Here is a 17974-nt window from a genome sequence, read left to right on the forward strand (position 1 = left end):
GCATCCACAGATAGACCTCTTCGCCACCCACGAAAACAAAAAATGCCCAAGCTTCACCACCAGATACCCACACCCATTGTCCAAAGGCAATGCGATATGGATGAACTGGTCAGGCAAATTTGCGTATGCCTTTCCACCTCTCCCACTAATTCCATTAGTGGTACGAAAGCTACAACAGCACTCCCTCACACTCATTCTAGTAGCTCCAACATGGGCCAGACAACCGTGGTACACCATGCTGCTGGAACTCTCGGTAGTGCCACACCAAAAGTTACACCTCTCACCATGCCTCCTAACCCGGAACCATGAAGAGATCAGACACCCGGACCCAGCTCAGCTCAACCTTGCGATCTGGTTCCTGAGATCCTAGAATTCGGATACCTTAACCTTCCCCCTGACTGTATGAACGTCATCAGAGAAGCTAGATGCCCTACCACTAGAGCCTGCTATGCTGCAAAGTAGAAAAGATTTGTTGTTTATTGCCATAACAACACAATCAACCCTCTAGACGTATCTATACAGCACATCATATGCTACTTGCTCCATCTACAAAGGTGTAACCTAGCATATACATCCATTCGGCTACACCTCGCAGCAATTGCCGCTTACCTACAAAACAGACGGCACCTATCACTTTTCAGAGTGCCTGCCATTAAAGCCTTCATGGAAGGCCTCAAACGAATAATTCCCCCCAGAGTACCACCCTCACCTGTGTGGAACTTAAATATAGTTCTCACAAGGCTAATGGGACCGCCTTTCGAACCTTTGCATAAATGCGAACTGCAATTTCTCACATGGAAAACAGCGTTTCTTGTAGCCATCACTTCCCTTAGAAGGGTCAGTGAGATACAAGCACTTACTATACAAGAACCTTTTCTCCAAATGCACCAGAACAAGGTTGTCCTCCGTACCAACCCAAAATTCCTACCCAAAGTCATTCCCCCCTTCCATCTAATCCAATCGGTAGAATTACCTTTTTTTTTCTCGCAACCTCAAACTGTTGCAGAAAGGGCTCTACACACGCTAGATGTTAAAAGGGCCTTACTTTACTATAGCCAGAGAACACAACCTTTCAGAAAGACCAAACAACTGTTTGTCTCTTTCTCTCCACCACACAAAGGCAACCCCATCTCTAAATCAGGGATAGCTAGGTGGATTGTAAAATGCATACAGATTTGCTACCACAAGGCAAAACGAACGCTATCTGTTCCCCCTAAAACCCACTCTACACGAAAGATAGGGGCTTCTATGGCTTTCCTAGGGAACATCCCATTAGATGATATCTGCAAAGCAGCTACATGGTCAACACCGCACACTTTCACTAAACATTACTATGTAGATGTGCAAACCAAGCAACAAGCTAGTGTGGGCCAGGCTGTACTAAAACCCCTTTTCAAACCACTGCAACAGATACCGGTGGTCGCCGCTAGGGTTGGGAACTGCTATATAGTCTATGCAAAAGTGTGTAATCTGCAGCTCATATGCCTCGAACGGAATATGCTACTTACCAGTATGCATCTGTTCTTGGCATGTAGAGCTGCAGATCTACACACGCCCACCCGCCTCCCCGGCTACCTGTATCTGTTCCAGTCTATCTAATTTAGATACAACACACATGGGTTTCTTCACTGTTATTGCTACGCTCCATCTTTCCCTGTTGGCGAAAAACAATCTGAGGATGGAACCGAAGCCCATGCGCAATACGATCCAAGGGAGGAGTCACCGACCTCCTGACTTCCAAAGACTTTCCTTGAGGAAAAACAAACTGCAAACATCCGGGCCCAACACCAGATGGCGATCTATGCAAGAGTGTGTAGATCTGCAGCTCTACATGCCAAGAACAGATGCATACTGGTAAGTAGCATATTCCTTTTTGTGCATCTTTGAGACAGGTGTTGTTATACCGCCGTTGGTTTGTCGATTCCATCCATGCTTTCTTCAGCTTCTGCCTGCCCATGACATGGTGATGGTCTGACACCACGTCTGCTCCTCTTATCACTTTCACACCCTGCAGGCACCTTTAGAATGTCTTGGCAATGCAGACATGGTTGATCTGACTCTCCGTTGAATGGTCTGATGACTCCCACTTTGCCATATGTATTCTTTTGTCTGGGAATACACTACCGCCTATCACCAGAATGTTTAGGGCGCTGAGATCTGTGAGCCTTTGACCGTTCTCATTCATGTCAACGAGGCCATGGTTTCCCATGGCTTCTTTGTACCCTGTGTTGCTTCTAATCTTAGCATTGAGGTCCCCCATCAGTATGGTGATGTCTTTCTCAAGGCATTTCTCCAGGATGGATTGGAGTCTGTTTGTAAAACTGTTAATTTTCCTCATCTTTGCAGTCATTTCTAGGTGCATAACACTGGATAACGTTCATGTTGAACCGCTTTCTCTTTGTGTGGAAGGTCGCTGTGAGGATTCTAGGACCATGGCTTCTCATCCAATCAGAGCTCTGTTGGCTGCTGGAGTTAGCATCAGTGCCACCTCCTGAGTATGTGGGTGTTCTCTTCCTCATGTCCAAAATACAGCAGCATTACATTAAGGGCCGGTCTTTTCCGTCCGGACTGTGTCCATCTGGTCTCGCTGATGCCAAGCAGGGCAAGGTTGTCTCGTACATGGTCCTCACTTTCCATGTCCCGATCTTGATGGTCTTGGTCGAAAGCAGGTGGATCAGTTTTGTGGTTCAAGGGATCTCTGGCTTTCACCACAAGGCGTCCTAGCTCTTCATGAAGATTCCACTCTCCCCAAGGCCAGAATATCTTTTTGTTTACTTTTCTGTTGCTGGGATGTTTTTTTACATGGTGTGGTAACTAGCCTCATGCATAACTGTAGGAAAAAGAGTTTCTGTTACAGTAACCCACCCCCACTTTGTGCCAGATTTCTGAAGCACACTAAGTGTGAGCTGGGTCCCTGCCAATCAGGTTTAGAGCGCCTGTTTTCTTTCCCTAAACTGAACCATTGTTTCCACAATTGGCACACCTTTGGCCCTAATACAAGTCCCTTGTAAAAGGTAACAGTGGTTCCAAGGGCCTTGTGACCAGAGAGGGTCCCTTATGGCTGCAGCATGTATTGTGCCATCCTAAGGAACCCCACACCAAACACATACACACTGCCATTGCAGGCTATGTGTTGTGGTGTAGCTAAACTAAAAAAGTCGACGTGGCACACGTTCCTGAGTGCCATGCATACACGCTACTGCCTGTGGCATAGGTAAGTCTACCCTCTGGCAGGCCTAACCGCCCTAAGGCAGGGTGCACTATACCACAGGTGAGGGCATAGCTGCAGGAGCAATATGCCCCTACAATGGCTGAGTCCATTCTTGGACACTGTTAGTGCAGTGAAGCCATATTGAGTACAGTGGCTGGGAGTTTGTCAACACAAACTCCACAGCTACATGGTGGCTTTACTGAAAACTTAGAAGTTTGGTCTCAAACTTCTCAGCATAATAAACCCACATTGATGCAAGTGTTGGATTTATTATAAAATGCACTCAGAGGGGATCTTAGCGATGCCCTTGGAAAAACGCCCGGGTTCTACTGTATTGGCTGTATAATCTCTGCCAGCCAGCACCAGACAGGTTTCTGGCCTCATGGGGTAAGAGCATTTGTGCTCTCGGAGGTCAGAAACAAAGCCTGCTCTGGGTTGAGGTGGTTCTTGCCTCCAACTTGTAGGAACAGCAGTACTTGGCGGCGTGCCTCAAAGGCTCTCACCTTGTGTTATGCTGATTTGGGCTGCTCCAAATAGGGGAGATGCCCTCCTCCTGTCCTTGCCCCACAATTTGGTGGAAGGACAGGTGGGAATATTAGTTAGTAGAGTAAGAGTGTCGACCTTGGCTTGGCACAGCCCTAGGGTGGCCAGGAGCTGAGGTAGAATTCTCCATCTTGATTTGGAGAATTAGGACCAATAGGAATTAAGGGTGTAGTCACCCTAGGGGACAGTAGCCATTGGCTACTCCACCCCAACCTCAGCAACGCCATTACATTTAGTATTTATGGGCTTTCCTGAACCATGTTCCTCAGATTAGGTGACCCCAGGAGAAGAAGGAACAAAGAGCCATGCAGCAGCGAAGGAGGAAGACAACAACTAACTTTGTCCCAGCCCTACCGGCCTGTCTCCTGCTTCAAGGACCCTGCTCGCAGAAACCGGTGTGTCCCGCAGTCAACAAACTCCAAGAACCCCAGAGACCTGAGCTGCCTTCGACAAAGACTCCTATCTGCCGTGGACACTGGATTTGTCCAGCAAAAGCAACCTCCAACAAGGACTCCAGTGCCTCTCCGGAACCGCAAGTCTTCACCACTCTGCACCCGCTGCCCACGGCTCGAGTCCAGGTGGCTCAATGATTCAGTGACATCTCGCCAGCGACCCTGACCTGAGAAAACAGTGTCGGATGACCTATCCTGAACACTCCCCCGACACCTGCAGCCTCATCCTGAAGGATCCCTCATACAGCGACCAGATCCCGTGAAATAAACCAGACGTCTTAAGAAAACCCTCCCCTCGCAGCCCTCAGGTTTTAGAGTGCCCAACCGGTGGTGCCCCCCACGATACAACTTACCTCTCCAGTCGTTGTATTCATTCAGCCAGTCTTCTGGTCAAAGCCTGCAGCCGTTTTCTCAACCCGAGGATCTCCATTGATCCCTAAAGGGCACCCAACGCCCTCTTGTTACCCTGCACACTGCCGCCCCTTTGCCGCTGGTGGTGCAGCCTTGGTGCTACTTGGTGGCCCTTACAGTGCTGACCTCACCCCCCAGGGCCTATGACCCTGAACCATGGGTGCCTCTTCGAGGTGCCCCCCAGCTCCCATAGGCTAACATTGGGGCAAGTGACCTCTGCGCCTAGCCTCCCCAGTGCCACTGGTAGTGCAGTACCTACCTTGGTCAGACCCTTGCCCTGTGTTGGTCAAAACCTCCGAAGACTGAACTTGTATGTCGAGTGCTTACCTGAAATTACTTGCCTCTCTTTCCTCCTATAGGAATGCATTGGGTTTTCTCTGTATTGCACGTGCAAGTGTTGATTCTGAGAAAAGTACAAAGTATCTCTTTGACATTGAAAAGTATTTCATATTCCTGGAAAGTATTTTAATGCTTATACAAACCTTTGCCCATTGTAATTGAAAGTATTGCATTTCTGGAATGTTTCTGGAATGTTTACTTACCTATAACTGAGTTCCACTTGGTTCCTAAAATAAAAGTAGCTAAAGTAATATTTTTACCAATATTGGCCTGGAGTTAATCATGGAGTGTGTTCCTTCCTTGTAGGAGTATGTACAACAAATGCTTTCACACTACCCTCGGATAAGCCTAACTGCTCAGCCCAGTTACCACAAATTGAGAGTAATATATTATATACTTTATCCTCCGCTATACAGTTGGGAACTTACTGGACTCTGTGCACACTATATTTCCTTGTGATATAGAATAGACCGAGCCAGCTTCCTACAATAACCCTCCTCCTTTCGCAGGTGGCCTTGGGACCGGCCATGGCGGAGTTTGAGAAGTCCTACTTTTAGGTTAAAATGGGCTGCCAGAACTCCTAGGAATAATTTTTCACATTTTGTGTTGTGTAATTTGATACAAAAGAGGATTTTAGCAGAAGAACCAGTATACGCCAGGAGCCATCTTGTCATGTGCTTAGGAATTGGTAGAGCACACAAAGACTGTCATCTGGGGTAAAATGTACATTTATTTTGTATCGTTACTTAATTCCTTTTGTTCTCCAAATGTATATCTGTGTGTGCTGTTTCTCCTCATAACACCCCAACTGACAGAAATATTTGCTTTTGTTATACTGTTAATGTGAATACCTTTACTAAGTAAAGAGATGCTGGCATGTCAGTTAGCCTATATTGACTCGTCAAATGCCCAGAAATGTGTATGCGAACTTTATCTTATCCACAAATCAACCTAGGTCGATTTCTGGTTAAATGCCACCTGTCCCTTCTAAAGATATAGATTCCATTAAAGGTTTCATAGTTTAGCTCTTTCTAAAGTGTATTTCATTTTTGCCTCTTTTAGTTTGTCAGTTACTAGCACGTTGTGCTGCTATATCACTAACTCTCTGTTATCTTGGATTTCAGATATGAAGCTTCCAGAATGTGATAAATGTCAACAGATCTTCCCCTCTCCTGCTGCCCTGCAAGTCCATATGAAGTGCAAACACTCAGGTGAGTTTGAAGATACAATATGAATATGTCATAAAATACTATATGAGGCATTACATGCTCCCGATTATAGTCCTAATATTGAGGTATCTTATTGATATGTATATAGGCTTGCACCTGTGAAAAAAACAATGGACCCAGAAGCTTACCCATAAAACCTTCGGGGCACCTTTATGTTTTTACTTTTATGGCCAGAGTAGCTAAACGAGCTAAATTCATGACCATGCCATGATGCCACACCAGACTTCCATGTTCTGTCTTTTACTTGGGTGTTAGGAACAGCTCACTCACAGCAAATGCTTAATTAAATGAGTAAGCAGGGGCGATTCCAGTCCAGATTTTCACGCTTGACCGCCAAACGCCAATTGCAGTGCGAGGAGGACGCCGCATTGCTGCCTTGCTGCTTCTCGGCCTGCCGCGGTTACAGCTCTCGCGGCTCCTACAAAACTTGCCAAAGCCGGGCGCCACCGGCTTGTTGAATTGAATACCGGACCCTGCGGTATTGAGGAGCGGGTCGACCGGACCTGACACAGAGCCCTGGGTCAAGGGCCCACCTGCGCCATACCGCGGATGTACAGGCGCATTGGCGCAGAGCAGCTGAGCCGGGGAGGCAGGAAAAGATCGGGGTGAGAACTTGGATTACTCAGCCCCTCGCCCGCCCGCCCTCACAACTCACTCTGCACCTCTGGCATCCCCGCACCCTGCGAGGAGAATCTCTTCTCCCAACAGGGGTGCAACAGCCGGTCAGCTGGTCGGCGGCAGGTTACATCCAGGTAGCTTGGACAACTGAGGATTTGAAGGACTCGTGGGGAAGAAGCGGAACCAGAAGCTGCGCTCCGCATTCAGAGTGTGTTAGTGAGAGCCTTGCCTCTTTCAGCCTGCTTCACCGCTTTCACCGTTTTCCCCCGATCTACCCTGCCCTCCGAGGCTGAAGCTCCATCGAGGCTTCCGCGGTCCTCGCTGCTTCCTGGGGGCTTCCGTAGCCTGAAGCTGTGGTGTGGCAGCGGAGAAACGAAGCGGGAGTCAGGAGCTGGACAAAGGAGGAGCCGGAGGTGAAGGGGCTTAATGAGCGCAAGGCCTCAGTGAGAGTGGCTCTAGGCAGAATCGTGGAGGCGGCCTGATTAGATCAGGTGCAGCCTGCGACCTTGGCCTTGTGAGCCCCGCTTGCTCCATCATCGCTGCTCTTTTTCCCTACTTGTCACCTGCATTTTCCCCCGACTGGACCAATTCGCCACCCTGGAGTCTCCACATCAATAAAGAGACCTTCACTGGACACGTCTGGCCAAAACTGGACAAGACCCATTTAAGGGGCCCGGGGCGCAGGAAAGGGCTTAAGACGCTTAAAACTCCTACATTTCAACAGCTTAAAGAGTAACGGTTTTGATGGTGGCTTTCCGCTGCCCCAGCTGTTTTCCGGCACCCACACATTCCTTTACGGTCTTTCACGGAACGGCACTCTCTGGCACTGGAGAGGGTGCAGGGTTTGAAAGTCGGCTCCGGTTCCTCATATCCCCCACAGCTGACCGCTGAGGACTGCGCCGAGTGTAGAGGTTTCGTAGAGGTTTCGTCTTTCTTCGTCTTTACAGCCTGACGGCAGTTGCAGAGTAAAGGTTCCGGTGCTTTGTGCTTCGCAGGCAGAGAGGCAGATAAGTGCGGCGAAGTACAGAGAAGTGCAGCGGTGTGGCTCTAACAAGCAGGCTGGGCTGCGAAAATACGGGAAAGTGCCGCATGAGAATTTTTCAAGTATTGAAACCCAAGAAAATCAAGTGTGAACTACGGTAGGAGAGAGATAGGAGGGCGGCATTACCGGTGAGTCTACTACTGATTGAAAAGTAAGACTTTATCTCACTCACCTGATCTTTTGCCAATCTGCTGTTGGGGTGTTGAACGCTGCCGGACCCCAGAGGCAGCACAACTCACCCGGTTCTCTCGCCATACCATTGCCGAGGGTGACGGCTGATACGGTCATCAGGGACTGCATTGACCATCGTCCCCTGGGCAGCGCACACCGTTCTCGTCACCATAAAGCGCTTAAAACATCGTGGCGCCTCCTGTAGCCAGGAGGAGGTAGGGCTGGGCCAGGGCTCTATCATCGCCACCTACATATATGATTACTCCATTTTGATGACCACACACCGCTACAGAAGGCAGGTGAGGAAAACTGGATGCCCGCAAAAGGAAGTAAAATTGGTGACTCAAACCAGTTGGGTTATTTTGATTCGCAACTTGCCCTCTTTTCAAAACAGTACATTGCGGCTGAACTTATACATCCAGAGGGTTGTTGACTTGGTTTTCTATTATTGTGCAGTTTAAGGCCGATCCTGTTGGGATTTTGGTCCTCGAACCGCGATGACTAAAGAGAGAATCAAACCAGACAATGTGGGAGGGAGCCTAAAAGGGACACTGGATGCTTTCTTTATCAGGGCAGAATCGGCCTTGGATCAAGAAATTCGTTCTGCCAAAAGAAGACTTTCCTTGGACTCCAACACAGTCCAGAAAAGACTGTCCATGGGGGGTTTAGCTAAGACAGAGAATCCGAAGGCTGTTACCCCGAAAAATTCAGACATTGTTATTACTTCCCACAGATCGGCAGAGAAAGCCTGCGCTGAGGCAGGAGTAGCTATGTCACCTACCAAGGAAATGACATCTGTAATTGTAATAAATGGAGGGGGGGAGGGAGAATCGGGCCAATCCATGTTGGCATCTACGTCATCATCAAGAGGGGAAGGAGCGGGGGAAGAGGGGGCGGAGAGGGCAGAAGCACCAGAGCCCTGCGGGCTGCCACCTATGAAACCCGCAGAGGTTGTAACACGATCCAAAAGGGCGCGTTTAGATCAACACATGTCTAGTAGAGATGTCATGCCCGTAAGTGTCCCCACAGCCTCAGCTAAGAGCGCACGAGGGGGAGGGCGAGGGGCAGGACGAAATAAGACTACCAGAAATGTGAATAAGAATGAACCATCAAAGGAGGATAGGCCCAAAGGGGCACCAGAAGCCACAGGATTTTCGCAGTGTTCTAAATGCAGAGGGATGGATTTGGGCAATGAGGAGGACTCACCATTATGGTTAAGATTGGAATTATTAATCACTAACCAACTAGCACCCCTCTACATGAAAATTAGCGCGCTCGAAGAAAACATGGCCAGATGGGCAGCACAGTGGACGGGCCCATCCACATTAGTTACTCCCCGACCCATAGCAGCTCAGGATATGGACACCCGAGGTAGTGAGGGCACGGGAGGAGTACCACAGGGAGACCTACCGCAGAGAGAGAGGAATAGTACCCACTCAGGTAGTGCGCTAGCAGAACACCCGGGGTCTGGCAGAAACGAAGACACCAGAAGGAAGGAGAGCGTTCTGCCCACTAGGAAGGAAGGGCATATGATGCCACAACAAAGTGGGACAACAGGAAAGAGGGGCCAGGGGTGCAGTTGTAGTGAATGAGCCAGTAGGGAGCGAGTTTGTCAAGGGCACGACAAATTTGCCTGTTATGGATCTTCTTCCCGCCGCGAGCCCTTATACTATAGTTCTGACAGGGGTTCCTGCTTCTACTGAAATCTGTGAAGAAACACCCCAGATGTTAATCAACAAGGCAGCACATTGGTTAAATAAAAACACACATTTTAAATTGGAGCACTATAGGCAAATCTTAATGGCAAGAAGGGTGTCCTGGATAGGCCGGAGCAGAAAGTGTTTTGAAGGAGACACAGTGATCGTAAATTTTAGATCACCAGGGCTGGTACAGGACCTCCTTGCCTATCCCCGAGGTGGCCTCAGGGGGGAGAATGACCCATTCATCCAAATGTTACCGCTGGGTTTCTTTTATAGGGACCCATGGATAAGTTCCCGAAGAGAGTTTGATAGGCAAACGTACAGTGGGGTGATTGGAAATGGGCCCTTGTCTCTTACAAAAATTCGTTTTGCTCCTCTGGCAAATAGCCGGGGATTAGAAGACATTGATTGACATGAACGGAGCTCTCGCCGCAGCGACGTCCTCACCGAAGCGATTGCTCCATGCATATATTCTAGCGGAGGCCTCCCAGTTACCCCAGATTGCACACAAACACCCGTTCCCATGGAAAGTGATATGGTTAGCTCTCCTAAAGAGGACAAAGGCCAGACTATAGGAGCCCATTCGACTACCCGCGGCATGGAACGTAGCGGGGCTGTCAGCAAAACTAAAAAATTATGAATGGGTGGCTTTTATAATAAAGTTCCAGGTCATATGTTTACAAGAGACATGGGAATGGAACAGAGACCAGCTAGCTCTTGAAGGCTTTAAGATGTTCTTTGTCCCGGCAAGGAAAGGGCGGTCAGGAAGAGCTAAGGGCGGGCTGATGATCTATGTGGATTTAAAACTGAAAGGGACATGTTTAGACCTGAGCTGGAACTCTGATGTTGTACAAGGGCTAAAACTACGTATGAGGGGCCAGAACATATTATTCGTGAATTTTTATAATGCTATAGTTCCAGGGTCACCACTCATAAAATTTTGAGAATTGGGCAAAAGGCTGGAGGGAGAGACTGATCAAGAGGGATGTAAGTACGACTGGGTGCTCGCAGGTGATTTTAATTGTCACCTTTGCCCAAATGCGAAAAATACACGGGGTGTCTGGTACTCCTGTCCGTTGGAAGAGGGCCCCCATTTAGAACACACTGCAGAGGGAAAAGAGCTCAATAAGGTGCTGGAAAGGCATGATCTCCAACACACCATGGATTTAATAAATGGAGTTGATGAAGGGCGGATTAACCCATCTTTTAAAGGAAGAGGCTGTGATTCAGTCATTGATTTTATTTTTGTATCTCACATAATGAAGCAGGAGCTTTTGGGGTTCGAAATACAATCCAGTGCATTTAGTGACCACAATCCCTTAGTTATTGTCCTGAGGGACCCAAACACTACCAACACCCTCGACAAAAGAGGTCCGAAAGGGGAGCTAATGACGACTGATCAGGGTAGAAGGCTGAGATGGTCCAAAATTGACGTTGATGCCTTTTATGAAGCACTAAAGGCAGCCAAAGACCATCATATAGGGAGGTGCCTGAATCTTGAAGTGACAGGGGTTGAGCTGGTTAAGGCCTACGAAGGGGCAACACTGCACATTGATAGACTCCTCAGGGTCAAGTCTGGAAAAAAAGAACCAAGGGAACATGGGTGGTTCGACCAGGCTTGTTCTAAGGCTCCGAGAGAGCTGAAAATGGCTTTGAAATCCTGCCCGAGGGATAAAACCAGGGTTAAGGCGTGTCGAGGGTTATAAAAAGATACGGTTAAGTGCCGTAAATCTTTGATGCAACAGCAGGCGTGGGAGAACCTGAGGGAAGCAGTAGATACTAAAAATATGACGGCATTTTGGAAAATCATAAATGACCCTTGCTTCCAAGACAGGGATAAACCCAAGATTGTAAACCACATCCTGACAGAGACCTGGCATGAGCACTTTATTGGTCTATATAATCTTAGCACCCAGGAAGACTGCCTTGTGACCAATGAAGGGCCAGGAAGGGGGGAACCCACAATTTTCTCTCTTAATGATATTAAGGCCGGCATAGAAGGATTGACCAGAAATAAAGCGCCGGGTCCAGATGGTTTCCCCCCGGACTTGTTCTTAGCGTATGCAGAGTTGTGGGCCCCGATTTTAACTAGGGTTATAAACGCTGCAGTGTGCACGGGCATGCCTGAATCTTGGTCAACAGCCATAATTGTGCCAATCTTTAAAAAAGGTAACAGGGAGAGCCCGTCCTGTTACAGGCCCATTTCCCTGATAGATGTGTCCGTGAAAGTTCTCGGCAGGGTTATACTTAACCGTCTATTAGATTGGTCAGAAGAATACAAGATCATAACGGACACACAATATGGTTTCAGGGTCGGCCGGTCTACAACGGACCAATTTCTCAACCTGTATCTCCTGACCGCCAAGTACACGATAGCGAGCCAAGGAACTGTGTACTTGGCTTTCATGGACCTCACAGCCGCATTCGATCGGGTGAACAGGAACAAACTGTGGGAACTTATGGAGGGACTGGGAGTGGATCAGGGCCTAGTAAATATTTTGAGATCCCTACACATGAATACACATGCCCAGGTTAGGTATAACGAGGAGGGCAGTCTGACAGATCAGTACCCCTGTACGAAGGGAGTCAGACAGGGCTGTTTAGCACCTTTTTTATTCACCCTCTACATTAACGGCTTAGAGAAAGCACTGGCGGGGCTGGGAGTGGACTCGCCTAAGATAGGTCACAGGGAGGTTCAGGTTCTGCTCTATGCAGATGATGCGGTACTTCTGACCCGAACCCCGCGTGGCCTACAAACTTTGTTAGACCGTTTTATCCACTTCTTGGAGAGCCTGGATTTGTCAGCAAACCCAGCCAAATCCTACATAATGGAGGTAGGGAAGGCGCCCCAAAAGAAATATAAATACACGATTGGGACACACTGTATTGAAAAAGTTCAGTCTTTCTCATACCTAGGGATATTGGTTGACTCCAGGCTTAATTTAAACCATTGCTGGAGGATAAATGTCGTTCACTAACCAGAAGCATGGGGGCAATTATGAATCATGCACATAGGCTGGGCCGTTGGGCTCCTGACCAGATCCTGATTCTCTACAATTCAATATGTTCCGCCAAAGTTCTCTACGGCAGTGAGGTCTGGGGCTTTGTGGATACAAAGTCGCTCCATACCGAAGAGAACAAACTTTTAAGAAGACTACTGAAAGTGCCACAAAGTACCCCGGGCTTTATTGTACATCAAGAGCTGGGTGTTGCCTACATCGAGGATAGGATAAAATTAAAACCGGTTAGTTGCTGGATTAAGATCTGGTCTAACCCAGAGGCGGCCCTGACAAGAGATATCATTCAGGACTGCCTGGTACGGGGCAAAGGGATGAATATCCCATGGCTTAAATATGTTAGAGATTCTCTTAAGGCCACGGGTCACCTGGAACTTTTTACTCACCCCACCAAAATCTTGGCAAAGGATAAGACCATTGTTAAAGGGGAGTTTTTGAATTTACTGGGTTCTATAAAGACCAAGAGATAACAAAACCTGCAGTGAGAAGCCACATACTGACGAAATCTTGCCCGGATTAGCGATGTGCCTTAGGAACACAAGAAGGGATATGTGAACTGTGTACTACAAATGTTTTTTTTCCCTTTTTTATGATACTGGAGCACTTTAACAACCTTTGGCTGTTTACATAATGCATATGTACTTTGTTGAATCTGACTCATTATCAACGTTAGGCCCCGCGTCCCCTATGTATTACACACGCACTTTTAGTAAATTACATAATTTTAGACGTGTTTTCTGATCTACTGAGGAAGTCTGGGGGAAAGTGGAGCGCTGTATGTACTGTATTGCTGTTTTAACCAGAATAACTGCCCGTTTTTCACATTGTAATGTTTGTCTCTTTTTATCTAATGGCTTGTACTGGATTTTCTTATCTGTGTTTTTATGGCCGTTTCGGCCAAAATAAAGATTCTTGAGTGAGTGAGTAAGCAGGGGTGTGGGGGTGGTGAGAGAGAGGGTTTACAGTGGATACTAGTCTCCCCAGCTGAGGTTATGTACTAATTGGCCTCCTGGCCACCAGCGTAACAGGTGTTTTGTTTCTTTCAGATTAATAGTAAAAATCGTCTCTGTTCCTAAGTGCAGCTGATTCAGTCTCAAAAATGTTTATTTCAGTTCGTTCAACATACTCCGGTTGTCATTTTCATTTGTATATATGGTAGCTTTTGCTTGTAAGCCTATGTGCTTTTATGTTAGGTCCTGCGATGTATATCCATAGGCAGTACATGCACTGTTGTAAGTGCTTATCCATTATTTGAACAGTAGGTGTCACCCTTCCATTGCAATTAGTGCACCCTCCATTTTTCAGCAGACAACCTTTATATGGACGTACATTCATCTCCTTTTCTTCTTTATGTACACTCTCCCCATGACAGTTATTTAGATTATACATATTAATTAACTCCACCAAAAGGTACCACACTTTCTGGAAACTGCACAGGTGACCTGTGCAAGAGCTCTGGGGTTTATCAAAAGATAAGTGAAGTTTCTGAGTCAGTCATGTTCATTTGAGTTCTACAAGGACTAGAACGGTGGGGTTGATTGAAAAAAACTAAAGAAACTGCTTCCAAATAGAATCAACATTATTTTTAAAGTTAATATGGGCTTCATGCTATCTGATGTGGGATACAAAGATGCAGAAACAGTTTGTTTTTAGTTATTGGTTGCTTACCCACAAACAGACTGGGCCATTACTCAAGTCCCAGAAAAAAAGAAAGATCAAGACACACTAAATTTGCGCTAATGTGCATAACGGTCGTCGACTTTAGTGATAAGCTTCTGTAGTAAATATTTTATCATAGAACACTACATTCTTGTTAATGGTTAATGTAGTAAAACACACTTAGGATCTCCACGTTACTGATGTCACATAAGGTCTGTAGATGCAAGCAACTCCGACCCTTGGTCACAGATTTGAATCTTAGCAGATCCGCTCAGCTTTTGATTCTTTTGAGTTGGGGAAAATGGGTTCCACAGAGTTGCATGAATAGGTTTCAGCAAGTCTTGCATAGAGAACCGTTAGTTGGTGAAAATGTGCTCCCCAGATGTTCCTGTTATATTAGATTATGTTTCTCTTGATTACCAGTTTAATTCTTCCAAAGAGAGATGCTCTCATATTTGGATTTATGCTGAATTGTAGTGTGATTTTAGTCTACATCTGCCTGTGGCTGACTCATAATTATTCATTCTTCTGAACTACATTGCTGAAAGAAACAGTTCAATGTATACTATGGAAGGGATACTGATGAGCACAAGGTCATATTGGGAAGTCTTCAAAAAGAATTTAAACAAGTCAAACTTTTACATCCACATTTTCTAACAATGCACATTCCAAGTTCTTCGTGTGCGTGCCTCTGCTCTCAGTATGCTTGATTTTGTTGTTCTTCTGATTGTGCTAATGTTTCAGCACTCTGAAGTGACATATGAGAGGTGTAGCGCTTTATAAAACATCTGAATGGATAAATAAATAAATATTTGATCACAGAGTGATTCTGGCTATTTCTGGGTAGCTACTACAAAGTTATGCTTCACAACAACTCCTTCATACTCACATTTCTCATTACATTTCCTAAATGACCTATTACACAAATATACCATAGATATCCTTTATACTACACAGAGTACAGAAAGTTGTAACCTCAAGGACACCAGGGAGAGTCAATGATATATATTTGTACTCTGATATGTATTCCTTTCTCACATATACCTCAAAGTGCATAGACACTACTTTTTTGGTTTCATTTTTCTAAACCAGAACCACAGTACCTTATGAACTTTCCTTACTTAAAGCCCCCATTTATTCAATTTCTCAATCCATTTTGTTTTAAGACTCATTGAATTTTTACCTATTCTGAGCCTCTGAATTTCTACCCTAGCCCCAATTTTTCACTATTTTCTGCACAATTAATGTATTAAGCATTGGTCTCTTTAAGAGGAGTTAAAAGCTAAATGATCATTGGCCATTTATAATTTTCCGCCACATTGTTCCTATGTGGACCTTGTAGCAGCTACATGTCTTTTAAACCGAAAAGCACAGTAATACACTTTAATCTTATGTAATAATGAATTGAAAAATATGCCTAAACTCAGTGTAGCTTTGTGCCTAACTTTTTCTGTCCAGTGGTTTATAGAAACTGAAAACTCCAGAAACAAAGAAGCAACCATTGCAGACTAGCAAAAGTTAAATATAACATCTAATGTCTTTGTTAAGTGAAGACTGATGTCGTAGAGTTTACAAATAGCAGGGTGAGACTAAAAGGCTATCACCAACCTAACTCAGTCCTTTGAGTTTGCGGGACCAGTACCATCAAAATGCACTTTGCTGTCAATAGATATTAGCAAGGCAGAATTCCTTCCTTCTCCATTAGAAAAGGAAGGGAGTCTGGGAGGCTACAATTAGAAGACAGTGGGAGCTAAGGTATCAGAGTCTACTGGATAGTGGGTGATACCTATTTCGGAAATATCATTTTTAACCCATCACAAGATAATTTGTTCCCATTCAGGAAGATATCTGATAAGGTCAAATAAACGATGGTATAGAAACAGCCACCTATTCTGACATTCCATTTTCTTGCAGATCATTCAGATCAGTATAACATAAACTGATTCTTTCCTTGATACTCAATCTAAGTATGCTAGTCACATCATACACAAGGCTCCTTTGTGAGATCCCATATTTGCTGTAGGCCAACTTTAGTTATGTATTCTTTCATTTTGGTGCCCGAATCTGACTTAGAAATCATTGTGTTCTTGTGTCATCTACGTTTAAGATCAAGAGGTGTCCATAACCATACCAACATTTAGAAGAAATGTAGAGAACCCAAAGGTGGGCCATAGCTAAGACAAGAACATCACATCTTCTGTGGCAGCCTCTAAGCTAAGCCCAGTCAAAAATTAAATCAAGCTGGCAAACATTTTTGTTGAGTGAAATTTCTCAAAATTCAGCATTACTTGATTTCACATATTTATTTTCCCTAAGCATGTATCTCAGGGCAAAAGGCCTTGCAAGAAACCAGTGGGAGACTGCTTTGTACAGAAACTTTCTCTGGAAGAGAATCTTTCTACTCAAACCAGTCTCCTGCCGCTATCTTGAAAGATTTTTTGAAGCGAGGTGTACACTTCATAAGAAACAAAAGTGATGTCATGCTGACAAAGTGCCCTTTGCCATAAAAACGTAATTTCACAAAATCTTAATTAATTTCATTAAGCAAAATGTGATTTCACCAAGCCCTACTCTGCTCTTGGTCTCTCTCTACATGATGTCTTTTCAATCTTCAGAACCATTAGTGCTTCCAAGCCCTTCTAATCCTATTGCACCTTCATTTCAGTATCTTTCTTGAAACACAACCTTTTTCCTGATTGCCTTCAGATCTGCTCATTGGGAGAACTAAACACAAACACTATCTGTTGTGGAACTAGTCAACGTTTATCATGCAAATAGGGTGGTCATGAGGTTACATCCATCTTTTCTTCCCAAAATGTTTCTAATTTTCACATGAACCAAACAATCAAAATGCCTACCTTTTCCCCCAGTCCGTCCACTGCAGAGAAACATTCACTCCATTCATGAAACATTAGGTGGGTGATCACTTCTACCTAGACAAAACAAAATATATTTTATTCTTTAATTATATTTATCAATTGGTAAATAAACCTATTCCAGTAAAGTCTAAAGCTTTCTCTACTAGAAGTATAGCAGCCACTACAGCCTCATAGCAGCTATATGGAGATCAGCTCAGAAGTTCATAAGGCATCATTGTTTAGGTTCAGACACACAGGCTGATGCAAGAGTCAGCTAAGGAATCCTAGGAAATCTTTTCAAATTTATTATCAGGATGTTTTAATGACTAACCTAATGTGCGAGTGTTAGCTTGCTACTCTGTTCTAATGTTGATGATTATCAATAAAGACTGTACGATGCAGAAGAAAAGATTACTTGCCTGTAATCCTTGTTCTGCATCTTGGAAATCTTCATTGACGTCATAAACAACCCACCCTACTCCCCGGGTGGGTAAAGTTGGGCATTAGAAACAACATACATCATGTAGTCCCTGCAAAAAGAACTGGCTCTGAAAGACAACTGCCAGTATAATGCATAATGGGTGGTACAATATAGATGCTGCATTATAGTCTTGAAATTGTTTCTTTGAAGTCTGAGTCTTTACATTTCAGGAAAAATTGTGCCTTCAATAGGCTTCCAAAGGGTGCTGCTCATAATGTGGACATATGGACACTTGCACTCTGT

At 45.4% G+C, this 17974-nt stretch overlaps 1 protein-coding gene across 1 annotated transcript in view; it reads left to right on the forward strand.

Moving 5' to 3' along the window:
- The window catches only part of ZBTB40 (zinc finger and BTB domain containing 40), a 345823-nt gene that overhangs the window by 286301 nt on the left and 41548 nt on the right, over window positions 1-17974 (forward strand). Inside the window, exon 16 of the mRNA XM_085608585.1 lies at window positions 6081-6167. Within this exon, the coding sequence (XP_085464711.1) occupies window positions 6081-6167 (87 nt within the window). The remainder of the gene's footprint in view (window positions 1-6080; window positions 6168-17974) is intronic.

This window comes from Triturus cristatus, chromosome 1_2 (genome assembly GCF_964204655.1).
Source record: "Triturus cristatus chromosome 1_2, aTriCri1.1, whole genome shotgun sequence".
Lineage (NCBI taxonomy): Eukaryota > Metazoa > Chordata > Amphibia > Caudata > Salamandridae > Triturus > Triturus cristatus.